Here is a 27,895-nt window from a genome sequence, read left to right on the forward strand (position 1 = left end):
AGGTGGATTACCAGGGAGCTCCAGCCGCGAGTCTGGGCGCTTTACGTGCCTTGCCAGTGTGGACACCTCAGGAGTTAGGGCGCCCGGGGCTGATTTAATGCGCTCCAACTTGCAAGTGTAGACAAGGCCTGAATTCACAAATAGCTTCAGTTGCACCAAAACTGCATTTTTCAGTGAATAAATTATTTGTGAAAAAGTTCACCTACCTCTACATCCATAAGCCTATCTTCATTCCCCACCAGTGTCCCAGCTCAGTCACTCAAGCATTGCCCTGTGCAAGGAGAGCCTCAGCTAAACCAGGGCTGCTTTAATGGCTCCTAGATCACCCCTTCTGTCTTCACTTGATGAGTGTAGCCAGGGCTCTTCTGCTTTCTAGCGATCACTGTCTATTGTGGTACAATACGTCATAAAATTACAGCCGCCTGCAGGCTGCTCTAGCTTGTCCTGGGTGAATTATTATGGTGCAGAACGACCCCAACAGCAGGAGGTAGTGATGGAAATGTGAAGTGGATTACATCTATCTTTGTCCTCCACACAGCCACCCATCCCTCTAGCTGCACCAAGCACACCTCAGCCATGAGCAAGTTTCTAGTCATGTGTTTGGTAGCCCTAGAAATGTAATTATGCCATATGCAAAAAAACAAAACAAGACTTTCAACATTATAGAAATGGACAGTGTCAAGTTTGGAAGGCCCAACATTTGATTAACTACTTTTTTCCTTTGGGCCAAGATTTTCAGGAGTGGCTAGCAATTTGAGGAGCCTTTATTTGGGGTGCCCATCTTAAAAGGTTCTGATTTTTTCGGCCTTTTCCTTAAAATCAGGCCCCTTTAAGGCATCTCAAGGAGGGCAACCAAAACCGGAAGCACTGAAAATCACTAGCTGCTTTTGAAAATGTCTCCCTCTACCTGTTCCCAGAGTCCAGCAAATTTTGTCAGTTTTAAAATACTACTAATGTTTCAATGCTTATTTCCGCAAAACAAAACTAGTTTAACTAGGGAATTCATTTGACAATTTTATTGAAGTCTAGGGTTTCCATTCTGTACAAAATTGAGATGCTTTCTTTAGAAAATGTATATTACACTGCATTATTTTATAAGCATGGTTAAGTAGGTCTTTGAAAGCTATATACAGGATTAATAGCACACAGCTGTATAAATGGAGATAGTCTTGATAATCTCAGCAATATATACAAACTACCTTTACACACATAAAAATATATATATTTACAGGTAATAAATAACATTTCAAGCTAAATCATGTGTCCTCATGTATAGAAACCTTTCACCATTGGGCATTCAAGTGCTGTAGGTGTTTTATTACATCCTGTATTAAAAGTATACATGTCCTCACAGGTCGTCTTTTCAAAGAGCTCAACTTTCAGGAAAATGCAAGTAAAAGCAACGTCAACTGGAAACATGAATCACTTTGTTTTTTCACTTTTAGAGGACTTGAGTGACATGCTCCAAATCCCAAGCAGCTCTCTTATCCTCTCAGCCATACTTCACTGGGTTAAGACATCACATTTTTAGCACCTTTTGAATTGTGGGCATTCCAACCTATTGCACTGGGTTAGCTCTTTGTTCACCTGATCAGCTAATGAACGGTATGCGGACTGAGAAAAACAACATACAGACAGGCGTAGGTTTTTCTTCTGGATGACTTAGCACAAATGCTACCTTCACCATATGCTTTGTAATAAATGCAAGGATTATAAAACACGGATATGTAATCATATTCTAGCTCAGGATTTCCTCCCCAGTTTTTGATTTATGATTTAATAAAAGAAAGCTACTGAACTTTTCATGGCATTAGAATAAATGTACATTATTTATTTTTTAAAAAAGCCAACCCTTCAGTTTTACAGTACTTGTGTGTGTGTTTGTGACACTTCTAATTCAAGCGATCTCAGAGCATTGTGTTTTGTGAACAATACACTCAGGCTCCTTGAATGGCCTAGATGCTGCACCTTACTGAAATTTGTGACATTTCAGACAGACAATCTTGCAGCTCACAGCTTCTACCCCTATGTCATAGGCAAGAAATAAATAGAGAGTGGTCTTTGGAAACAAGACTATCAGCAAAGGGAATGATGATCATACAGCTGATCCATTTTCATGTCTGGAAAATACAGGTGAACACGAGGCTAGAACAGCTGTGGCTCGAATGACTGAAACTCCGTGTCAGAGCAGAATGGCCTGGTTTTCACCTCATTTTGCATTGCTGTTGTAAACAGGTGATAAAAATAAGTTTCCTGCAGTTTCCAGTTTGTTGCTTCTTTTGAAGCCCCTAATCTAGCGCAATGTCAGAGTTTAGATGGCTTTATTTGAAAAAGAGGTTACCCATTAATGTTAAAATATCATCACAGGACAAAGAAAATGCCAGCATCTCCCATGATTGGAAAGGTATTGCAGGATGAACTATTTAACAGAGTAGAGATGAACAGGTCATACCTAAGGCTAAATCGGTACTCACAGCTCTGGAGTTTACCTCAAGTACGATTCGTTATTATCCAGAATTTTCTCTTTCCATATTCATTCAGTCCTGGGCATCTTTTGAGTACCAGCCTTAGCAAGAGCAGGTGCATGCTTTCCCGAATGAGGAAATGCTAAATGAGGAATACATGCTAAATATGTATTTGACCACCTTGAGCTAGGGTCAGCGAAGGGTCTTTAAACTCATTAATTAGCTGAATGGTAGTTGCCCAACCACAAAAACAGACATCTGTCCAGTTTTAGAAAAGTCTTTAAAAATTAAGAAATCAAGTTAAAAAAGCCAAAATACAGGCCCAGAAATGAGACTTTTCAATAAATACTAGGAATTTGCTATACAGTACATTATATCAAGAAACCTTGTTACAAGGTGGTATTTTGAGGCAAAATAACTCTTAATTCTTCCCGGTAATCAAGATGTTACACTTTCTGTAGAAGTATTTTAAACTACTTGGCTAATGTGTTCTTTATAGTTAAGTAACCACTTTGTGTGTTCTGAGACACTGAACAAAAGCGTCTCCTAGAATAGGTAGGAATAGCAGACTAAAAGGCCAGCAATATTACAGCTGCTAAATATTTCAATACATTCAGTTCTGAACACCCAGCATAATGGGGATTATTTTTCCATCCAAAGCAGAAATGTTTCATTCACTTCATTCTTCAGAAAATTCAAGAGCTGATCTTTCTTTAAGGTCTTGACTGGTCTCTAAAAGAGAAATAGGAACAGTTTATAACCTATATTAGCCTTATTTGTGGGATTTGTAAGAAGTCTAAACAATTGTTTTGTGGGACAATATGTTAGCTGCTCAACTCTTTGAGGGCTGTTGGTCACTAATTATCACACACACACACACACCCCTGATTTTTAGAGGAGTCCTGAGCACCAACAAGAAAAGGAGGACTTGTGGCACCTTAGAGACTAACCAATTTATTTGAGCATGAGCTTTCGTGAGCTACAGCTCACTTCATCGGATGCATACCGTGGATACACACTCTGTGTGTATATAAAGTCTGCTGCAGTTTCCACGGTATGCATCCGATGAAGTGAGCTGTAGCTCACGAAAGCTCATGCTCAAATAAATTGGTTAGTCTCTAAGATGCCACAAGTCCTCCTTTTCTTTTTGCGAATACAGACTAACACGGCTGTTACTCTGAAACCTGAGCACCAACAGTTCCCATTGACTTCACTGGAACTTAGCCCTGGAGCGAGGGTCTGGTACATCACTATGCAGAACTGAGACCTAAATAGACAGGTGCACCCATGAGACCTAAAAAGAGCTACTATATCAAATACTGCCCCACCACTGATGGCCTGAAACCTAGCTGTAAAGCCCAAACAAAGATGGACATGTTTTAAAAGAAAGCGCAAACAGTCCTGAAGACAAAAAAATGTGTTTGCTTCCTGATGAGTTAGAAGGCATCACTTTATACCTGACCTGGCCGCTCATGTGCAAAGCATGGATGTAAGCCTGGTAGGGATTTACGACCCCTCTGCCCTCCCTTTGCACAGGGGTCAATGACTATACAGGGTAGCAGAGAACTAGGCCCAAATATTCAGTCACTTGAGTTTTGATAACCTTGGCAAAGTTCATATGCTTCCCCAAAGCTCACCAAGCACTGACCAGCATAACCATGGAAGTCAGTTTTCTCACCAGGCTTTTGGTACTGCCTGGTTTCAGCCAATACTGAGACCATCCCTAAAGCAATGTTCTACATTCATTGATTTGTCTGTGTGGCATCATATGTTCCAGGAGAGCTCTTACCCTTTGTCTGTTTTGTTGGGCTTATCAGCACATTTCACAAACATCACAGCCTTCTTCCCTCTTCTGAGGTGAGAGATCCCATCTTGAGAGCAGAACACCATCCTGCAGATCAAACATAAGATTGTTCACACAGCTGAGCAGGGACAGCCGTTTTAGCTCTGAGAATGCAATCAATGCCCAGAACCAGTGTGCCTTTGTCAAGGATGGTATCGTTTCTTTCTTAAATGCAGGAGCAATTGGCTAAGGAACGGCTAGAGCTGGGAGAAACTTTTCAGCTGAAATTTTTTTCCAAGCAAAAAAAGTAGGTTTGGCAACACTGAAACATTTCACCAATTTGCGTCAATTTGGCCAAGTTTTTAGTTTCAACCCTACGCTTCCCCCTCACTCTCCCCCCCCAAAAAGAACACACTTTGAAAATTTTGTTTTGACACTTTCTTAACAAAATATTTAAATTTCGCTTTGCAACAAGTTTCCATTTCAGAATTTCCTTTAAAAGTCTAAACAAACTATTTTACCAAAACATTTTTGTCCAAACTAAAAAATTTTTAAAAATGCCAACAAACCAAAAAAATCTATTTATACAGTGCTAAAAAGAACATTAAGATACCCTATCTGAAAAACAAAACCAGTATTTGTTTTTAAACATTCCCGTAGTGTCATTTGTAACATTTCAAACAGCCCAGGCAGTTTCTAGTGAACTTAGGTACAATGAAACTTCATTGGTAAGAGATTTTAAAAAGACACTGACTTGTTCCAATGCACTGTTATGGACAAATGGCTACTCCACTTAGAGTGACAATTCTGCATGCTCCCAAACTGTCATTTATTGGCCCAATTCTGCAAAGTGCTGAATGACCTCAACTCCTAAAGGGTTATAGTGTAAGGTGCTGAGCAATCAGGCTCTTGGGACATGATTCAGGAAAGCACTTCTATACAAGCAGAAAGAAATTTGGGAAAGGAGGTAAATTTGACTTTTTGCAGGCCCTCTGCACCAAATTTCACCCTTTGTGATTAATGACATGTTTTTTAAATGGCTGGAAGAACCTCACTTCCAGTGCAAATTCTGGCCCAGGAGTTTACACACATGAATATTCATGTGACTTTTGCTTTCTCTGAACATTCTTGGTTAAAAACCTTGCTCTCCTGAACCTTTATGAATGAAGTATGCTGCCAATTTCACCCAAACCCAGCAGCTGCTTTTATTGGCCAAAGCTACTTGTTGATTATATTTTCCATATTTGTCCAGCTCTTTTACTGTGTATTTTGATAAACTTACTACTGTACAAAATTCAGAGCTGGATGTATTACACTACAAACAATTAGACAGATTTAAGTCCCTTTTTCAGTTCAGATTTTCTGCCAACAGATTTCAAGCTTTATGAATATGGTCACTGTTCTAAATTTGGTTTATGTGAATGTATTTCTGCTTCTGAACTACTGATGAGTGCTGCTTTGGGTATGCGGTATTCATTCGCAACAAAGTCACATGCTGCCGTTGCTGCCCTCCTGATTGGAGGATTCCCAAACGAATAAAGAGCTTCCAAGATGGCCACACACACACTTCCTGTGGGAATACAAATGTGGAACGGTGTTCAGGAATCCCTCCCTTCTCATGAGCATTCTTTGTGATGAAAATGTTATTTACACAAATGCTCAGAAGGAGGCAGGCTAGAGGGGCTGCAAATACGATCAAAGTCGCTGATTCAGCAAGGTTCTTACCCACAAGAATAGTTCCACTGAAGTCCACAGGATTACTCATATCCTTAATGTTAGCCACATACTTAAGTGCATGGCTGACTGGTGCTGAGTGGAATTTATGGGACCAGAATCCCTGAGATGCTGTAGCTGCTATGGTGATGTGAAACATCTGTAAACCTAACCTAATTAGCTGCTTGAGCCAGGTTCATGGCTCTTTGCATCACTACAGCAGCACAAAACAACCAGCATGTATCTATGAATCTGACCCCTGGCTTTTATTCAAACAAATGCTCCTAATTACTTGCCGCCCCCACCAGGTATCTTGAGAGTCCTGACACACTGGCAATGAAATCCAATCTTGAACTTTTACTGTAAGCAATTTAAACTGAATTACTTTTTCTGAGTTTCTCCTGCCTTCACTCTGACCCTCTGGATGTCAAAAGCGTAGGAGGTCCACCAGTCCGACCAGCTGAAAATGGATTCCTTCTCCCACTGCAATGTCAGCATGAGGAGGTCTCCAATATTGACTTCGGTGTAAACCAAGAAGGAGTAGGTCTTGTTTGTGGAAATTTCAGGTCTGTGGAAAAAAAAAAAGTTACAATCTGTGAGTGGGCCCTTGTGTATTTTCAGAGATGGGCAAGTGTCTCACTCCGGGCCTGATCCAAGGTCCACTGTAGTTAATGGGCATCTTTCCACTGACTTCAGCTCAGGCCCTTACAACCCACCCTAGCTCCCATCTCTGAGTCAATCTGTTGCTAGTCAGCTCCTACGCGCCTCCCCCTCTCCCCCCATCTGTGTGGCTTGTGGCAGACCCATGTTGAACAAAACTATGTTAAGTTACATGTAAGTCTTTGCCTTTAACTCAATGGGAACATGACATTAAGGCTCTACAGTGGGGGGGGTGGGGGAAGAGCACCACTCTTGCATAACAGCAAATCCAAGCTATCCTAGTGTAAGCAGAACTCTCCACTGCTTTCCACAGAGAGCTCTGCTTAAAGAGACTGATGCCACAATAAGGTCTTGAATTTTTTTGGCTTGGAGAATTTTTGATTATGACGAGCCACAAGCGTGACTTGATGTTTCTTTTTCAAATCTCTGTTGGATCAAAGTGGCCCTTAGGGAGCCTATATGCTAAGCCTCAGTACTGCACGGCTGACAGCTGCTATCTTAGCCACATTTGAATCACAAGAGCTCAAAGCAGAAGTCTCTACTGTTCGTGCTAGAGAGCCAGGTTCTTTAGTTGGGGCTGCAATAGATTCATACCCTCTGTGACTGAGGCCTAGCAGGAGACCCTGTGAGCAGTGGGTTGTACTTGTGCTTGTCTGGATTTCCGTTGATACTCACAGTATCAAAGCAATGTTCTTGCTTTCATCGGCCGTGCCATACAAAGAGACCAGGAATGGCTGATTTGTCTTGGTCACATTCACCTTGCCAAAAAAATGGACCTTGACCTGGTAATGAAAGACTGGGTGGAGGAAGGAACAGAAAAGGAAAATTCATCATTACAAACAGCCTGCAGACAGAGAGAGAAAGAAACTAGCAAACCTGACAACCCTGGATCTGCCACCCTTGCTCAAGGCGACTAGCCCTTTGTTATGTGAGTTGTTCCACGGACATCAAGGGGACTCTCGTGTGTTAAGGATTACTTAACAGGAGCAAGGATGGCCGAATCAAATACTTCAGGGTTATTTGCGCTTGGCATTGGAATGGCAATATAAACTGTTCGCTTGGGCTTCAGTACTGGCTTGGTATCATTTCACGGGAAAGGTTCAAGTGTCTCGGTGCTGGGGCTAACCTTGCACGCCCAGACTCAAAGGAGTAGTTCTTTCTCATGCAAAGAGTCCCTGTGAAGTTGATTGTAACTCAGAGGTGGGCAAACGACGGCCCACGGGCCACATCTGGCCCGCGGGACCATCCTGCCCGGCCCCTGAGCTCCCGGCTGGGGAAGCTAGCCCCCAGCCCCTCCACCGCTGAGCCCCCTCCCCAGCAGGGATGCCGCTGCACGTGTAGTGTGGCTTGCACCCACCCACCTCCCAGGCTTTCCAATAAGCCTGTCCTCCCGCTCTGAGCGGCATGGTGGGGGGGGGGTTGGCTAAGGGGCAGGAGGTCCCGGGGGGCAGTCAGGGGGAACGGGGAGCAGGGACAGAGAGCAGGGGGGTTGGATAGGGGGTGGGGTCCCAGAGGGGCGGTTAGGGGCGGGGGGGTCCCAGGACGAGCCAGTCAGGGGACAAGGAGCGGGGGGGTTGGATGGGTCGGGGATTCTGAGGGGGGCAGTCAGGGGGCAGATAGGGGGCGGGGACCAGGCTGTTTGGGGAGGCACAGCCTTCCCTACCGGCCCTCCATATGGTTTTGCAACCCCGATATGGCCCTTGGGCCAAAAAGTTTGCCCACCCCTGTTGTAACTGGTTCAGCGAATCACCACTGCACTGTAAACACCCACAAACTCCAGTCTGGCCACTGTGCCAACACTGGCCGCACCAGAGAAACTTGGAGTACTGCTTGTCCTCGGCTTACTTCTGCAGTAGTGCAGCTTCTTGTTGCTCCTTACTCAGTGCTTGTGGCAAAGCCATAACTGGGTCCTTCATATGTTACTGTCAATGCTACTAGGCTGACCTAGCCAGCCATCTACCTTAACAGTTCCTTCCCTAGCTGAAAGCTTTCAGATTCTTTCCAGAAATTTCCTTTTCAGACCAGCCACTGTGGCAATCAGGAAAAAAAAAGTGTACGTCTTGCAGTGACAGGCTCTGGCACAGACATTACTGTATCGAGTTTGAGTCTGATGACTGCACATCTCAGAATAAGTCACTCACCACACTTGGGTTTGCTTTTAGTTTTTCCAGCAACAGTAAGAATTGGTTTGGAAAAGAAAGAGATGGAAAAATTCAGAGAGTCAGACTATTCCAAGCAGAGTTACTGACTACACTGGACAAGATAGGTCCTTTTCCCTTTGGATCTCTTAACATTTTGTTACTTCAACTTCCCCACCCTCTTCTCCTTAACGGAAAAACCTCCAAGATCTTCAGGAGCTCAGCGTCTCCTGACATCAGTTTGCAGAGAGGCAAGATCATCATTCTCCTCCCACACAATGCAGTGTGAACAAAATATCTTTTCCACAATGAAACGGTTGCCACCTACCTTTATAGGGCATCTGAGAGCGAGTCTTCAAATACATTTTGCTGTTTCTCTTGGCTCTCACTTTGTTGACCGGATAGCCCAGATTGTTGCAACGGTTCTTCCTGCAGCTCAGACACAGCCCCTTCTCAAAGGTTTCCCTTGTGTTGCAGCGGTAGGCCAGGCTTGTCTTGTCTTCGTACAAGAGGGAGTCGATGAAGAGGTGGATGGAGCGTTCGTGAGAGCACTTCACCAGTTGATCCACATCTTTGAAGGAAGATAATCAGATTCCCCGGTCAGAGTGATCAGTGATAAAACAATCTATTTGAGATGAGGGCTTTATGGGGAGATGGTCACAAGTGCCTAGGGCGCACCAGCCCCATTGACTTGCAGTGGTCCTAAGTAGCCCAGGGTACACCTCGGCTGGAGCTGGAGGAGCAAGGAGCAGCTTGGGTAGATGCAGCATGCTAGCTTCGATTAAGCTTGCTCGATAAAAATAGCAGCACAGCTGCAGCGGCGCAGGGGGCGGGACAGATGAGTTGCCCAAGTACTGTCCCATCCCGGGCCCTAGGTCCTTGCTTGGGCCAGCTAGACCACCCCAGGGCCCACACAGACATGGCTACACTGCTGTTTTTAGCATGCTAGCTCAATCAAAGCTGGCCTACGTATGTCTACCCGAGCTGGAACTCACTTCCAGCTGCAGTGTAGCCCAGCCCTTAGGCGCTGTTGAAAGTCCCCCCACCCCACGATCACTTGGGCAGGTGTTAGCTCTCTCTTTCCCAACTAGCCTTACCTCCAAGGCCTTTTTCTGCAATCAGGCGCAGAGCTTCACCTAGATTACAGCCTGGCTGGAAGCCTCCTCCATTTGGGTAGATGTCAATATGCCCAACAGGCTTCTGTATCCCAATGCTGCGATCTGGAGACCCCCTGGTGTAGGTGTGTAGGACATCGACAAAATCAGCATCATCTGGGGAGAGGCGTGTGGTTGCTTCAGCATATTCAAAGTTAGGTCCAGCTGGATCTAAACCTTCATGGGAGTAAAAAACATCCAAGTCAATAGATGAAACTGATGTAATCTGTGCTACAGGCCCCAAGTTTGGGAGCCTTAGTTTAAAAGTTGTTTTGTTTGCATTGTCACCTCCTTAAATACATTAATGAAAGCACACATTCATGTATGCTAAAGCATTAAATAGACATTAAAGCTTCATTAATTATTATTATTAATACACAGAATATGGTGTATATAAAAGAGGCAGTTTAACTGTTACATGTTTGCAGTATTTATAGCCGGTGAAAAAAATGACTTCTCAAAATGTTTTCCCATTTTTCCATGATTTTGAAAATTTGAAGTTTTTTAAATTCAAAATGTCAAAAAATTGAAATATTTCAACCAGCTCAACTGCTGGTACAAAAACAAGCGTGTGTGTGTGTGTGTGTTGGGGGGGAGAACGGGAGATGAATAATGGGGGAAAAGATCGTCAGTGTTCCTGATTTTTAAAGAAAGTTCTAATTTCAAAATTGCATCAAAGTCAAAAAAGTGACCTGCTCTAATAGTAAATAAAAGTTTCAATTGTGGCACTTGCATCCACTTCCCTTACTGTGCAAATTCCCATAGCAAAATGGCAAAACGGGTCTAAAACAGATTGTTAACCTTGCTAGGACAGTTCTAAGTTTAACTCAGGGGCTCAGCACCTGGGTCTGAACACCGGGGTTAGCTTCATCTGGTTGTGAGCATCGACACTGCAATACCCTACCCAAGTTACTCCGTCCTCACTGGTACAGTGCTGCACTCATCTGGGGGGAACACTAGGGGTTCTGGGGGCATATCCATGATTCTTGTGTTGCAGTGAATTGAGCTGCTCTACAATTCTCTCCTAGGAGTCCCAGTGAATTGTGAAGTCTTGTTCTGTCTTTCTGGGCAAAAGTGGGGGAAGAGGGGAACAAAATTGTGGGAAGGAACTGGAGGACTATCAGCACTCAAGTGAGTTAGCCTGTGTTCTCACTGCAAAGTGCATGGGTTACCAACCCAAGTCAAAGCAGCACTTGTGATCTAGCCAATAGCCCCAGCAGGGCCAACCAACCTAGGTTTAAAGCAACACAAAACTCTGCGGGTGGACAGGAAGGAGGTTAGAGGCAATATCAGAGTAACAACCTGAACTAGCTCTGCAGTGAAGACAGACCCACAGACAAACTGGGGGTTTTCCTTGCTTTATAGGTCAAGCACAGTGGGGCCTAGCACAGTGGGGTTCAGCCCTCTGGGGCCCATCATCACACAAATCAATAATCACAATAGGCCAAGCAAGTCAACAATAAAAGGCATAAAACATAGGCACAATCACCATTGCTAAAACTAGGGCTATCAAGCGATTAAAAAAATTAATTGCTATTAATTGTGTGATTAATCGAACTGTTAAACAATAATAGAATACAATTTCTTTAAATATTTGTGGATGTTTTCTACATTTTAAAATATATTGATTTCAATTACCACACTGAATACAAAGTGTACAGTGCTCACTTTATATCTATTTTTGATTACAAGTATTTGCACTGTAAAAAGTACTGTAGTGCAATCACTTTATCATGAAAGTTGAACTTACAAATGTAGAATTATGTACAAAAAGTAACTGCATTTGAAAACAAAACAATGTAAAATTTTAGAGCCTCCAAGTCCACTCAGTCCTACTTCTTGTTCAGCCAGTCGCTCAGACAAACAAGTTTGGTTACAATTTGCAGGAGATAATGCTGCCCGCTTCTTGTTTACAATGTCACCTGAAAGTGAGAACTGGTGTTCTCATGGCACCGTTGTAGCTGGCGTCGCAAGATATTTACGTGCCAGATGCGCAAAAGAGTCACATGTCCCTTCATGCTTCAACCACCATTCTAGGGAACATGAGTCCATGCTGATGACAGATTCTGCTCAACAACAATCCCAAGCAGTGCGGATCGACGAATGTTCATTTTCATTATCTGAGTCAGATGCTACCAGCAGAAGGTTGATTTTCTTTTTTGGTGGTTCAGGTTGTGTAGTTTCCACACCAGACCGTTGCTCTTCTAAGAATTATGAATGCATGATCCACACCTCGTCCCTCTCAGATTTTGGAAGGCACTTCAGATTCTTAAACCTGGGTCGAGTGCTGTAGCTATCTTTAGAAATCTCACATTGGTACTTTCTTTGCATTTTGTCAAATCTGGAGTGGAAGTGTTCTTAAAATGAACATGTGCTGGGTCATCATCAGAGACTGCTATAGCATGAAATATATGGCAGAATGTGAGTAAAACAGAGCAGGAGACATACAATTCTCCCCCAAGGAGGTCAGTCACAAATTTAATTAAAACACATTTTTTTAACGAGCATCATCAGCATGAAAGTATGTCCTCTGGAATGGTGCCGAACCATAAAGTGGCGTACAAATGTTTAGCATATCTGGCACGTAAATACCTTGCAACGCCAGCTACAAAAGTGCCATGAAAATGCCTGTTCTCACTTTCTGGTGGAATAGTAAATAAGAAATGGGCAGCATTATCTCCTGCAAATGTAAACAAACTTGTTTGCCTGTGCAATTGGCTGAACAAGAAGTAGGACTGAGTGGACTTGTAGGCTCTGAAGTTTTACATGGTTTTGTTTTTGAGTGCAGTTATGTAACAAAAAAAATCTACATTTGTAAGTTGCACTTTCATGACAAAAAGATTGGACTACAGTACTTGTAGGAGGTGAACTGAAAAATACTATTTCTTTTGTTTATCAGAAATAATATACACTGATTTCAATTACAACACAGAACAATATATATGAAAATGTAGAAAAACATCCAAAATATTTAATAAACTTCAATTGGTATTCTATTGTTAAACAGTGCGATTAAAACTGCAATTAATCACAATTAATTTTTTGAGTTAATCTCATGAGTTAACTTTGATTAATCAACAGCCCTAACTAAAACCAAACCAAATGTCAAGACGAAGGTAGGAGAGAAAGAAGCCAGGGGAGAAACAGAGTCCCCCATTCTCTCTTTGTGAGCACACAAACAGATAAACAGCAGGGTGTTTCTTACCAGTGATCCTGTTAATCTTATTTTTGGTCAGACTTCCAGCAATCCCAGCAGCATGCGCACCAAGACTATAGCCCAGCAAATGGAGGTTGTCGAGTGGGTAATTGAATTGCTCCTATGGAAGATTTAAAAAAAAAAAAAAGTTTAAATTCCAAGGGTGCAAAACCAAAACAATTAAGACAAAAAAGGTATCTGAAAAATTGCAATTTAATGTAAACCTACTCAGTCCCTGACTGAAGACAATAGGGTTTGACGTTTATTTCAGTGGGGACAGGATTAGGTGCCATGTAAAAGATTAAGGGCAGATTTGGGGGGCTTGACAAGATGACCCTTGTGATCCCTCCTAACCCTGTGGTTCTACAGTTCAAAGGCACAAAGGGCAGATAGACTCCCACTGAAAGCCATTGGGAGTTGGGCACTTCACTCCCATTTGTGCTTTTGAAAATCCTCTCCTAAAGAAAATTAATGTCAAGCAAGGCTATAGAATCATAGGCTGTCCTCGTATATGCTGCTCTCATCACTGCCCATCTCAGAGAGGGGTGAGCTGTGCACATATCCCATCATTGATTTTCATACGAATCACAGCACTACCCTGCTACCATAGCAACATTGTTCCCTGTACTATATTTTCTGGTGCTTTGTCCAGTCAAGTTTAACGGGTCCCAGGCACGCGGTTTCCACTTGGCACTTGGGAGGCTATTCCACATTTTAAGACAGGGGTGGGCAAACTTTGTGGCCCAAGGGCCACATCTGGGTATGGAAATTGTATGGCGGGCCATGAATGCTCACAATATTGGGGGTTGGGGTGTGGCTGGGGGTGCAGGCTCTGGGGTGGGGCCAGAAATTAGGAGTTCAGGGTGCAGGAGGGGGCTCCAGGCTGGGTGAGGGGGCTAGGGTGTGGGAGGGCTCCATCTGGGGGGGCAGATTCTGGGGTGGGGCTGGGGATGAGGGGTTGGGGGTGCAGGAGGGTTCTCCAGACTGGGCCAAGGGGTTTGGAGGGTGGGAGGGGGATCAGGGCTGGGGCAGGGGTTTGGGGTGCAGGCTCTGGGTGGCACTTAGCTCAAGCAGCTCCCAGAAGCAGCGGCATGTCCCCCCTCCGGCTCCTACATGGATGCACACAGCCAGGTGGCTCTGTATGCTGCCCTGCCCTCTGGCGCTTGGGGCAGGGGCAGTGTACAAAGCCCCCTGGCTGCCCCTACACGTAGGAGACGGAGGGGGGACATGCTGCTGCTTCCGGGAGCCACGCGGAGTGGGGCAAGCCCCTGACCCCGCTCTCTGGCTGGAGCGCCGAAGCAGAACAAGTCCCGGATCCCGCTCCCTGGCAGGAGCTCGAGGACTGGATTAAAACATCTGGAGGGCTGGATGCGGCCCCCGGACCATAGTTTGCCCACCCCTGGTTTAAGAGATTTCACCACTAAGAAAGGTCTCCTGCTTTTTAGCCTATATCTTCCTTTTCTTAGTCTTGTCCCCTAGTACCACCCTAAAATAAAAAAAACCCTCTCCTTCTGCCATTCAGATATTGGTAGACTATTCTTATAATACAAGAACAATGGATTGCTGAGTCTAAGCTCTTAATGGGGTTTTAAAACAGTGTAGGGGGGATTTTCAAAAGCACTTGGCATTGGCCACTGACATCAGTGGGAGGAGAGCAGGCCAGCTTTTGAGCATTGAGTGCTTCTGAAACCCCTCCCAGCAAGGAGTGGAATTAGCCTACGGGGATGCGGGATTCTGAACCTGACCTGCTAACTCGTGTGAAGACTCTGAACTGCCTTTTTACTAGGATTTTCTCTTGCGTTAGATAATGTGATTTAAGAACACCCCTTTTCCCCAGTGAAGCCATGGCCTTAGACATTTAGATAGATAATGAGAACATCCAAAGTTGCAGAGAGTATTAAGACATTTTATGCATATAAACACTTGAACGTATGTCCTGAAACGTATCACTGACACATGGGATTTAGGAAGAGATTTTCTGAGGGCAAGTTGTTCCTTAATTATCCAACTATGGGGTTTCTTTCACCTTCTCCCGAGACATGTGGTATTGGCCTCCATCAAACAAGATGCTGAGCAGTAGATCAATATTGCTCAGGGAATCAATATGCCCCACTCAGAGCCATCCCTTGGGTAGGGCAAATCGGAGCAGCCGCCCTGGGCCCCACGCTTTGATAAAAATTGGGACTGTCTCAGTATCTAGCCCTTTGTCCTGTGACCCAACCGATGTACGACTGGTCCTGATATTTGTCCCGATATTCAAGTGAGGAGGTGGGCGGCGAGATGAGGCAGGAGGGCAAGCGGGATGAGGAGGCAAACGGGAAGGCAAGTGGCAGGCGGGAGGGGGTGAGGAGGCGAGCAGGCAGACGGCAAGGAGGAGAGTGGTGGGCAGACGTTGTGGGGGAACAGGACCGGACGGACACTGAGGAGACTAGCAGGGAGGAGAGCAGCGGTTGGGAGAGCAGTGAGGAGGAGAGCAGCGGGCGGGCCGGCACAGGGCATGAGGAGGTGAGCAGCGGCTGGGCAGATGGCAAAGAGACTAGCGGGAGGCTAATTTGTCCTGTTCCCCCCCACCGCCCCCAAAAGGGACAGCATTCTCTTTCTTGCACCAGCCGAACTTTGTGGACTTTGTTGTGTACTGGGGTTGCTCAGCATCTATGAAATCAGTCCTAAGTACAGATGTAGGCACCTAACTTTAGACCATTGGTCTGCTTCAATGTCAGTTTCTCTTACCATGTGCCCTGCCTTCATTGTCTTCAAGGAAAGCTATATTTCAATTCTTTTAACTTTTCCTGACCATTCAACCCCTCCATCCCTTTCCATTCCTCTCTGAATTCCCTCTGGTTCATCAGAATCTTTCTACTATTGAAACGACTACAAATGAACACAAACTCTTCCAGTTGTGATCTCTCCAAAGCAATTCAGATGTGTGTGTGGGCCACGTAGAACATTTACCTAGTTTTGCCTCTATTATTAAATCTTTGGCTAGAAAAATCACACACACACACACTTTCTGAATGGCCTGAACTTCCTCTTGAAAGAAATCTAGAATGGAGATAGAACAAACTAAACTGTACTGTTAAACTATTCTAACTCTGAGCACCTACACAATCCATGTCATCTAGCCCTCTGTACAAGTGCTTACCTCCATCCAGTCAATAAATACTGCTACATCCTTTCCCACCAGTTTAGTGTAGGCAGCAGATACTGGATAATGCTGCTGGGCACGGCTTAGCCAATCTACAACGACGACATTAGAGTCAGGTTCTCTCTTATACAGAGCATCCACCAGCTTTGGGACCCAGCTCTCATACATTCCAGTTACCTGAAAAGAGATGTCGCATTATTATTTGTATTGCAGTAACACCCAGAAGCCTCGGTTGAGATTGGAGCCTCACTGGGTTAGATGCTGCACGGACACATCGTGAGAGAGAGTCACTGCCCGCCCCCACCAGATGCTGAAGGAGCCATACAATGGGGAAAGTAAAACCTTTTTTACTGTAAACATACTTCTGTCATGGGCTCAAGTTTCAGTAATGCATTTCACTGTATGGCACTGAAATGCACCAGGCTTATGCAGCAGTTCTGCAGAAATGAACCTAGGGATTACAGTGGATGAGAAGCTGGATATGAGTCAGCAGTGTGCCCTTGTTGCCAAGAAGGCTAACGGCATATTGGCCTGTATTAGCAGGAGCATTGCCAGCAGATCCAGGGAAGTGATTATTCCCCTCTATTTGGCACCGGTGAGTCTACACCTGGAGTATTGCGTCCAGTTTTGGTCCCTCCACTACAGAAGGGATGCAGACAAATTGGAGAGAGTCCAGTGGAGGGCAATGAAAATGATCAGGGGGCTGGGGCACATGACTTACGAGGAGAGGCTGGGGGAACTGGGGTTATTTAGTCTGAAGAAGAGAAGAGTGAGGGGAGATTTGACAGCAGCCTTCAACTACCTGAAGTGGGGGTTCCCAAAGAGGATGGAGCTCGGCTGTTCTCAGTGGTGGCAGATGACAGAAGCAGCAGCAATGGTCTCAAGTTGCAGTGGGGGAGGTCTAGGTTGGATATTAGGAAAAACTATTTCACTAGGAGGGTGGTGAAGCACTGGAACGGGTTACCTAGGGAGGTGGTGGAATCTCCTTTTTTGGAGGTTTTTAAGGCCTGGCTTGACAAAGCCCTGGCTGGGATGATTTAGTTGGCGTTGGTCCTGCTTTGAGCAGGGGGCTGGACTAGATGACCTCCTGAGGTCTCTTCCAGCCCTAATCTTCTATGCTTCTAAGTAACTCACTGCAGGGCTGGACACTGCAATTGCTCGTTGTCTGTGGAGCTCCCACTGACAACAATAGGAGTTCTGGGTACAGCTCAGCTCCGGGAGAAGTTTTCTCTTACCGTCCATCCATGGATCACCACAAAGGTTTTACTGGTATGGTTGAAGTTGCATCGTGCCACGGTGTCTTCTTGACCAGGGACCAAGTAGCAGATGTCATCATCAGGTTCGTCAGCTGTCCTTAGAGAAAATTTGCTCTCGATCCCCTCAAAGTCTCTCTTTGTTTCTCTGGTGCTTCCTATAGTGGAGGCAGCATTTTGGGAACAGGTATTAAAACAGGTTCAGGAAGATGCATAATAAAAAAACCAAGCATTTTGATAGTCACAGATCTAAAGAGGTCAGAAGACAAGGTAAAATCAATTTCATCCTGCTCTAAGGCCCATTTCCCTGCCAGAATAAGGACAGTAAAATCTGGCCAATTGTAGGAGTATGTTTATTTTAGGCGTTTATTTTAATCTGGTAATGGAAAAGATATAAAACTGGTGCATCTGAAAAGCAATTCGCACTGCATTGTGGAAAAATACCCAAGTGTTTCAAATTAGGGGGTTGGGGAAGAGGGAGAAATCACTGATAAGCTTCATATTATTGAGGTATCTTCCCCATAATTTCAGCTTTAATGAAAATCACTTAAGCAATAACAAACAGATTCTTCAGTAATTCATTAGTAGCAGCAAACTCATCCCTGCTTTTATGCAATGTGGGTGTCTAGGTTTGTTCTGACTAAAAAAAAAAAGCAAGTGGGAAGGTCAAAAGCCAGCCTTGGGGATTAAAACTGAGCTAACAAAACAGAAGCCCATGTTTCAAAGGCAATATTGCGTCAGACAATCTGATAATCAACTTTCTAAGAAAAGCTGCTCTCTCTCCATCCTAGTGAAGGAGAAAGGGCATATTAGTAATGACACTGCATGTGGTATGCTATGCCTGCAATGAGCAGTTCTTCCTTGGAGAAATTTCTCTGCTTTCAAAATAAACATATAAATTGCTTTTCATTTTTATGACAAGAGGAAGGAAGAGAGTGGTTTCACACTCAGTGCAGTATAAAAAGTATACACTTTTATAATAGTAATTTCCTCCGTTGTTTGGAATACGCTCCTAAAAACTGGAAACCAATATTTCTCCCCCTTTTTAGGCCCTGATGTATCCAGGCCATCCTTACTCTCAGCAAAGTACTTCAGCTTGTGATTAACTACAGGCTTTGCTGAACGGAGATGTATGTAGACATGTGCATAAATGCTTTGCTGAACTGGGGCCTTAGTTGGCAGATTTCCTTTTAACAAGTACTGATTTCTCCTCTTCTCAACCCAGCAAAAGCCAGTACTTCTCAGTTCTGTTTACCAGTTTGTTTATTGGCACCATTTGCGGCAGGATTTCACAGAGTTCTGGGAATATAATCAGTAGTGAGCTGGAGCCGGTTCGCACTGGTTCACGCGAACCGGTTGTTAAATTTTGCAGCCGGTTTAGAACCGGTTGTTAAAGGGGTGGGAAAACTCCTGTCCTGTCCGTCCATCCTGTCTGTCCCACCTGAGCTTTTGGTTGGTGAGGCTCCCCTGTGAATTTTTACTCATCTGATGGCACTGCGCGCCTTCAGTGGCAGGTTCTTCACTCGCTCCGGGCCTTCGGCGGCACTTCAGCAGTGGGTCCTTCAGTGCTGCCGAAGACCCGGAGCGTCTGAAGGAACCGGTTCTTCAGCTTCTGGCAGCTCATCACTAAATATAATCATTAAATGCTCAGACCCAGAGCAGGGAACACAAAGATACAAAGTATGGCATTTTTACAAGACACACACAAATAATAGCCATTTTTGCTTGATTTTTTTCCATGACAAAAAGTTGATTTTCTGGAAGGAAGATGTTAAGAATGAGAGAATATTTCCTGCCTGGTATCTATATTTTTCAATACTGTCATTCTGTAAATTTCATGTATTATATATATATCTTCATTGATTTAAAACCCAACCTTTTGTGTTCAGTTAAATTGCCTTATTCAGCAAGGTAATTAAGCAAGTGCCTAACTTTAAGCACTTGAGTAGATGCACTGAAGTTAATGGGATTCCTTACGTGCTTAAAGTTACACCTGTGCTTAAATTACCTTCTTGAACTGAGGCCTAAACTGTTAGTATTTGCATGTGCCCTGAAGTCCTGGAAACAAAACACTGCTGTTACTGTGAGTGTTAGCATCCAGCATCACAAATAAACAGTGATACAGCAATATCAGCTATACACACAAAAGCACTTTCATGCCAATAGAACTGTCTACACTAGGGCATTTGTATACTGGCAATAAAGAAAGAAAGAAAAGTCACACCCCCTAACTGACATTGCAATGCCAGTAAAAGTTTCTAGTGTAGACCTGGCTTTTATCTATTCCTTATAAATTACCCCCTTTGGGGATTTCCTTCCCCCCCTCCCCACCATGTACAACCCATTCAGAACTTCTCACTCTCACCACAAATATTAATTATCTCTTCAATCCATTACCTTCTTTCTGAAAAACAGTCTGAGTGTAACTAGGATCATTTTTCTTCCACCCAGAAAAAGAAAGCCCTGGAGGCTGACTAGTTCTTAGTTAAACATCAAACTGTTTAACTTTCCACTCACTGATGACTCAATAAAGTCTTAAAAAGGAATAAAAGCAGCTTTCAACTATGAAATGCATAGAACCTCATAAAGACTTTGCATATGTAAGTTCCTTTTTCATACAGGAAGACAAACAAGAATACTCCACCTGCATTCCCTTTATACTATTTTCTTTGTATTTAGCTATTACATGGCAATTCCCCACTGCATTAAAACTATTTGATAATCATCCAAAATATAGACTAAACTGGCATCTGCTTAATAGTGTGTCCATTCCAATACATAGGCTATTATTTCTGAGTAGCTGGGAGTATACCCTCTAAAAGATATTTTATATAAGATATTACCTCATCCACCTTCTCTCTAATATGCTGGGGCTGACACAGCTACAACACTGTAGGAAATAGACCCTCTAGTTTGTAATAACTTAACTCCCAGGGATGCTCTTACGTTGAAGTGTAGGTGATTATTAACGAGAAGAGCTTGCATTTCTATAGCACCTTTCACTGGAGGAGCTCAAAGTGCTTTACAAATATTCATTAACTCAGCCTCATAAAACACCTTTATACATAGGGACCATTTCATCCACCACTGAAATGCAGTCACCTCTGCGGCCACATCAATCATGTAACCACGCAAAGCCACAAGCCATTGGTTAGAGGAGGTGAAGGTGGTTACTGTGTCCAGCTGAAATCGCAGGGGAGAGCTAGGAGGTCAAAATGAATAGCGATACATCTAGACTGCCAGGATTAGCACCCCTATACTTACAATAAGTGCCACGGACTCTTCAGTGGCCACAAATGGTCAGGGATTCAGCTGAAGGGCAGCATCTCCAGCAGCAAAGTACACTAGGTAGTTACTTACTCAGAGTACATTATGTATATGCGAGTCACCAATAATTACTTCCTGCTGTTCTGAGGTGTTCATTGGAGGTCTTCCTCAAGTTCTGTCCTGACCTCCCATTGGCATGCCAAATCTGATTAGATCACAGAATAAGATGATTTGGCTGCATCTCACATCTTAAAACTAGAATTCACTACAATTACAATTCTTTCCCCCTTCTATTTAGAATCTGCAATTTCAGTGGGGTGTGTGTGTGTGTGTGTTTGTACTTACACATTCATTCGTATACATATCTCACACACACTGAATATAGGCTGCAAAGGTCCTCAAGAGGTCATCTAGTCCCTCACCCCATTCTGAGACAGGACCAAGTATATCTAGACCATCTCTGACAGGTGTTTGTCTAACTTATCCTTAAAAACCTCCAATGAAGGGGATTCCCCAACCTTCCTTGGTGACCTATTCCAGTACTTAACTACCCTTATAGTTAGGAAAATCTTTCCTAATATCTAACCTAGATCTCCCTGTGAACTGTGCTTACATACATGTGGACTACATACTGCTTTAAAATAACAAAGAGGTTCTATGGGCTAAAAGTAGGCCCACCTAAGACACATTATTAAACAGCCATGTACAGCCACTCAGAAAACTAAAATTTGCCAGTTCAGTTTGTGCCCCTGTTCAAAGTATAAATCATAGAATCATAGAATATCAGGGTTGGAAGGGACCCCAGAAGGTCATCTAGTCCAACCCCCTGCTCAAAGCAGGACCAAATTCCCAGTTAAATCATCCCAGCCAGGGCTTTGTCAAGCCTGACCTTAAAAACCTCTAAGGAAGGAGATTCTACCACCTCCCTAGGTAACGCATTCCAGTGTTTCACCACCCTCTTAGTGAAAAAGTTTTTCCTAATATCCAATCTAAACCTCCCCCAAATGCAATGTCTTTTGTTGTACCAGCACAAATTAGTTCAAATAATACTACCTTTTCCTGAAGGCATAATGATTGTAGTGACCATAATGAGAAGAAAATCTCATCACACAACTTTAGTTTAATATTTGTAAAGTAGCTGAAAGGAAATTCTGATGCAGGGTTTTAACCGTTGAGTTCTTACATAGAGCCAAAGAAATGTAGGGTTGTCTATACACAAACTCATGTCAGTTTAACTAAAGGTGAGTTTTAAAAACAATTTAGTGAAACTGCTGCATTCCCCCTCTAATCATTTATTGGTTTAAAATGGCTTGTATTAATTTAGCTGAATTTGGCACTGAATGGACATAAGCTAAAATTGATAGAAGTCAGGTTTCAATCAAATGAAGAATATCCACACAGAGGTTTTCAACTAATCTTAGGTAAGATGGTGCAATTTGTGTTTAGACAAAGCCTCAGAGAATGTGACTTAAGTGCTCTTTAAAAGCAAAATTATTCCTTTTTAAAAATTAGTATTTGCTCTGGTCCTGATTCAGCAAGGTACGAAAGCACGTATGTTGCTTTAAGCACATGAATAATATCATTGTAGTCAGTGTTGCAGTACCTTTCAGATGCATACTTTTAAATACAAAGTATAATTTTCTGGCCTTTGTCATCTCTGTAGGGATGATGCATTATAAAGAAATTCCATTTTCTTGCCATGAAATTCACTCTGGCTTTTTTATTGTACACATTTTAACCATAATATTTGTCTGGGAGCCAGTCAAAATAATGCAATCTACAATGCTTGGCTTATTTTATTTTTGTAATTGAAGGGAGTAGAAGTGTTATGAGTAACAGGCCAAGTACAGACTCTGCTCTGAAAGAACTTGCTTTTCTGATCCTGCCCTAGCTATGTTGCCCATTCTCGCGATTTCATCCCAAGTCTCACAGTATTTGGTGTTTTTCTTAAAGCCCTGGTGCTGGAATCAGGAGGCGACAAGAGAATCTTCACCTTCCTTTTGTTAAAAAGGAAACTTTTCTAGCCCTCTTGGTTGGGAGCGTGGCAGGAAGGGGGCGGGAAATCTATAAGTGAAACAAGTGTGCCCATAAGTACCCATAAGCAAAATAAATATTTATTTTTTTAAAAAAATCCTTGTGATTTTTAAGTCAATCTCATGATTTTTTGAGGCTTCACTTGTGATTTTTGACCACGTGATGTTGGCAGCGCTGCAGCTGTGAAAATCAGCAGGAACTCCAGTCCCGCTACGGCCTGATCCGTTGCCCACTGAAGCCAACGGAAAGACTCCCATTGACTTCTCTAGACATTGAAATGGCTCCTGACTCAAGTAGAAGGGTAGTATCAATAAGAGGAGAATCAAGCATTATGGACCCGATCCTGTTCCGACTGAAGTCAATGGCAAAATTACCATTGACTTCAATGGCAGCAAGACTGTGCCCTTCATTGAATTTATCGCTATTGTCAGGAGAACTGAATTTTGAGCAAGTTGAACTACCCCATCTAGGTGCAGGATATAAAGTATCATAAGATCTAAATAATTATTCACTATGGATCAATGGATTTGAACTGTGGATTAAGGAAGGAATCTTGGATAAACAAGAATTTCATCATTTGTACACGGATGTGGAAATTCAAATTGTTAGATACATAAAAACATCATGGGATAGATCCTCGGCTGGCACAGCTCCATTGAAATCAACACACACATGCTTATTCAAATATTTACACAAACAACAGTGAGAGTTCTGTTGAGATAACTAGTCCTACAGCTGATAAAGCGCAATAGAACATCACGTATCAGTCACCTTGAATACCCCACCAAGCTTCTTATATTAGCCCATGTTCCCTAACAAAGTAAAGTTTTGTAACTCAGACAAGTGAAATGCTTTTGCAAGGGCTAAATTACAGAAACAATCAATCTTGATTTGATTTGAGTGGTTTAAACAATACAATAAAATCACAGTTTGTTACAACTCCACAACACAACCCATAAAGCAGGCTATTGTTTAACTACTCTGTCGAAGAGCTCCAACTTAGTTTGTTCATCCCACACGTGAGGAAAGAACTCCGTGGCCTTAATCCTGCAATAAATGTTACATGGGCTAACTGCTGCACTTGCATAGAGCTCCCTTGGACTCAGCAGGACTCCACGTGGGCACAAATGTCGGCACACATGCTGGCTCCAAGCCTGAGTCATTCCCTGCGGAATGACTGCGTCCCTCAAGTGCATTTGGTATGCTTGTAAAATGATACACTGGGAGTACTTTCCCATCCTTTAGACGCCCTGGAGCATCTCTCCTACATTTTAGGACCGTCCTCAAAGCTCAGTGGTCCTAGCATCCTAAAACACTGTAAAGAATCACTCTTTAAAACAGTGTTAAGATGATAAAGTGCAGCTGTGGGCCGACTTCTACAATAATAAATACAAGGTCCCTTTTGATAATGATGCCCAAGGAGTATATGTACAGGCCAGTTTCCCAAATAGGAGATTTTCTCACACATTATAAATCCAGCAGGATCCTATGATTCCACTATGCTGTTAGTTCTCCAATATACCCTCTCAGAAGTGCCAAAGATTCTGTTGGAAAGTTGTTACAGTAGCAGCTCGGGCAGAGCTATCCCAAACACAGCATTTACAAGGAATATTAAAAGCTGGGGGCCAAATTTTTAATCGTTTACACTAATGTAAACTGGTGTAACTCCTTTGATTTAGATGGAATTACTCCAGATTTACACTGGTTAAACTGAGAATTTAGCCCTATAAATATAATCTTCCTCTGATTATACCGTGCCCTGTTTATTAAGGATTCAGACGTTGTTTCCTGCGGCCCAGATCCTGCTTTCCCCTGCTCCTAAAACACCCATTGACTTCAGTGAGAGTTTATGGCACGGCTAGATCTGAGATGTTCTTACAGGTGGGTCCCACATCATCTATTATTAGGGAGAACTAACACATTAAGTAGAAAGGCTTCAAAGCAAGGAATGAAAACGACGTTTATAAGTTTGCTCTGGGAGGGAAGAGAATTCTCATTTTATGCCACTAAACTATTATTGTGATGGGTGCTCTAGAATTACCATTGATAGAATAAGATTAGATTCAAGGTGAGAATATATTCCTTTCACTGTGGCCTAGGATGATCATATGTCATGTTTCGGCCGGGACACAGTCCCTTTTTTATGCCCTGTTCCGGCCGTCCCGACTTTTTTGGCAAAAGCGGGCATTTGTCCTGTTTGCTCTTGCCAACCTGATCGGCGGGTGGGAGATGTGTGGGAAGGCTCAGGCCAGCTATAAGAAAAATAATGAGAAAAAAAATGTAGACCCAGCTCCTCAAAGGCAGTTAGGCATCTAAGTACCTCTAAGAATCTGGGCCATAGTTAGTTACCATCTTAGCTTCACTCGGTGGTTTGCAACAGATGTGTCCAAACTTTTTTCTAACTGCGCAGACTTTTAAAAACATTAGTCTCTCTCCCGCCTTTGATGAAAAGTCGGTTGAAAGTTTCTTTGTTGAAAGTGTATTAGTTTTGTGGATTAGCAAAGTGAAAATTAGTGAAAGTCGACTATTCTCTAGGTGATATATTCCTCTATGCCATGCTCGGTGTGTGCTCTATATGCATATCCACTGTGGGATTAGAATATTCATCTTCAAACTTGACTCTAATTGCTTCATCTTCTTGAAAGGCATTTGTTATAACACCAATCCATGTTGCCACTCTGTTTTGTGTTTACATGAAGGCTCTATTGTGCAACTGGGCAGGCCACTTGACCCACCAAAATAAACAGTACACGCAAGTAGGGCCCGGCTCCTGTGCGGTACCCAGCTCCGACTGCCACCCAGGAGATGCCATCATCACTAGCGGGGCAATCAGATGCCACCTTGCTCATGACAAAAAATAACCCAGTCCCCGCGGCTTGTTCCCTGGAGGCGTCTCGCTGCAGTCAGTACCCGCACCTCAAGGATGGGGAAGCCACTTGGGGCCAGCAGCCAGGTGCCCTGCCCGGGCTGGGGGCCTGACCCCCGTCTCCCCCAGCGCCACCAGGGACGTGCCGGGCGGTCCGGAGAGCGCGGCGCCGGCGGCTCGGCTCGGCAGCCCCCGGGACGAGGAGCGGTGAGGGGCAGCCCGGGGCCCGCCGGCAGCGTGGGGCGGGCAGGAGCGGAGCAGCCCGCAGGGACTCCCCGCCCGGCCCCGCGCCCCGGTGACCTTGGCCCGCGTGCCGGGCATTCCAGCGCCCCGCCCCGCCCCCGGCGCGCGCCCCGCCCCGCCCCCGGCGCGCGCCCCGCCCCGCACGCGCCCCCGGCGCGCCCCCCGCCCCGCCCCGCCCCGCACGCGCCCCCGGCGCGCCCCCCGCCCCGCCCCCCGGCGCGCCCGGCCTCGCAGCCGGCTGGGGACGGGGGCGACCGGCCCCCTGCGAGCCCCGGGCCCCTCTTCTTCGGCCCCCACCGCCGTGCGTGACCCGCCCCACAGCCGCCCCCTGTCTGCCCTACAACCTCCCCTGTGCCTGCCCCACACCCTCCTCTGTGCACGGCCCCAGCCCCCTCCCGCCTGCCCCACACCCTCCTCTGTGCATGGCTCCAGCCCCTTCCTGGGGCCTGCCCCCCAACCATCCCATCCATGCCCCCAGCCCCCTCCTGCCTGCCCCACAGTCTCCCCCAAACAACCTCCCGCCTGCCCCACACCCTCCTCTGTGCATGGCTCCAGCCCCTTCCTGGGGTCTGCCCCCCAACCATCCCATCCATGCCCCCAGCCCCCTCCTGCCTGCCCCACAGTCTCCCCCAAACAACCTCCCGCCTGCCCCACACCCTCCTCTGTGCACGGCCCCAGCCCCCTCCCGCCTGCCCCACACCCTCCTCTGTGCATGGCCCCAGCCCCCTCCCGCCTGCCCCACAGCCTCCCCCCAAACAACCTCCCGCCTGCCCCACACCCTCCTCTGTGCACGGCCCCAGCCCCCTCCCGCCTGCCCCACAGCCTCCTCTGTGCACGGCCCCAGCCCCCTCCCGCCTGCCCCACACCCTCCTCTGTGCACGGCCCCAGCCCCCTCCCGCCTGCCCCACACCCTCCTCTGTGCACGGCCCCAGCCCCCTCCCGCCTGCCCCACACCCTCCTCTGTGCACGGCCCCAGCCCCCTCCCGCCTGCCCCACACCCTCCTCTGTGCACGGCCCCAGCCCCGTCCCGCCTGCCCCACACCCTCCTCTGTGCATGGCTCCAGCCCCTTCCTGGGGCCTGCCCCCCAACCATCCCATCCATGCCCCCAGCCCCCTCCTGCCTGCCCCACAGTCTCCCCCAAACAACCTCCCGCCTGCCCCACACCCTCCTCTGTGCACGGCCCCAGCCCCCTCCCGCCTGCCCCACAGCCTCCCCCCAAACAACCTCCCGCCTGCCCCACACCCTCCTCTGTGCATGCCCCCAGCCCCCTCCTGCCTGCCCCACAAAAACCTTCCCTGTGTCTCCCCCAAACAGCCTCCTATCTGCCCCACACCCTCCTCTGTGCATGCCTCCTGCCCGCTCTACAACTTCCCCCATGTATGCCCCACGCATCTCCCCTGTGCATGCCCCGATGCCTCTTTTCCTTCCTGTGCATCCACCCAACGTCACCCTGCATCTCACTAGTCATATCCCTGGGCACCACCATGCACGCCCCCAACACTGCTTCTCTTTCTGACATGCACATCCCCAACAGCCACCTGTACATGCCCCCATCACCTCAGTCTGGTCTCCCCCATGCATGCTCTGATACCCACCTGTGCACGTCCCCAGCAGCCCCCCTTTCCCCTGTGCACATCCCCAGCACCCCCCATCCCTTTAGTATAAGGTCACAAACAGAAGTTCAGTTGATGTTTGCAAAAGCGATATTGTCTTGCAGCTTCTAGTGCTTCTCCCACTCCAAGGACTCAGACTTACTTGGGACAGTGGCTTGTGTCGTGGCAGTAGCTGTGCAGAGAGCAGCGAGGTAGTGGATCCACAGGCCCAGGGCTGCCAGCAATGCTCCCCTTGCCATCACTGGAGAGGTCTCCCTTTTCCAGTGTCCAGAGGAAATCAAGTGAGTGCAGTTTGTGCAGCCTGCAGCTCCGTGCAAAGTTTCCCTAAAGTTAAGTGCAAAAAGTGCCAGCAGGTCTCCTGGAG

The 27,895-nt window shown here is 45.5% G+C and overlaps 1 protein-coding gene across 1 annotated transcript; it reads right to left on the reverse strand.

The window, feature by feature from the left end:
- Nucleotides 1-1,029: 1,029 nt before the first annotated feature.
- Nucleotides 1,030-27,895, reverse strand: LPL (lipoprotein lipase). Its single transcript, XM_073345944.1, has 10 exons — nucleotides 27,674-27,895; nucleotides 17,490-17,665; nucleotides 16,252-16,431; nucleotides 13,119-13,230; nucleotides 9,857-10,090; nucleotides 9,088-9,330; nucleotides 7,297-7,417; nucleotides 6,347-6,529; nucleotides 4,255-4,356; nucleotides 1,030-3,197 (listed from the first exon to the last, which is right to left on the reverse strand). Exons 1-10 carry the CDS (start codon nucleotides 27,768-27,770, stop codon nucleotides 3,179-3,181), a joined length of 1,467 nt encoding a protein of 488 aa, XP_073202045.1. The 5' UTR covers nucleotides 27,771-27,895; the 3' UTR covers nucleotides 1,030-3,178.

Source organism: Lepidochelys kempii, chromosome 5, assembly GCF_965140265.1.
Source record: "Lepidochelys kempii isolate rLepKem1 chromosome 5, rLepKem1.hap2, whole genome shotgun sequence".
Taxonomy (NCBI): Eukaryota; Metazoa; Chordata; order Testudines; family Cheloniidae; genus Lepidochelys; species Lepidochelys kempii.

Excerpts from the sequence above, each read along its gene's own strand:
- LPL (XM_073345944.1), bottom strand. The coding sequence starts at position 27,770 with ATGGCAAGGGGAGCATTGCTGGCAGCCCTGGGCCTGTGGATCCACTAC. Across the intron at positions 7,418-9,087 it reads CTCTCAGATGCCCTATAAAG|TCTTTCATTACCAGGTCAAG; the intron begins GTAGGTGGCAAC and ends TCCTCCACCCAG. Across the intron at positions 6,530-7,296 it reads AAGAACATTGCTTTGATACT|ACCTGAAATTTCCACAAACA; the intron begins GTGAGTATCAAC and ends TTTTTTCCACAG.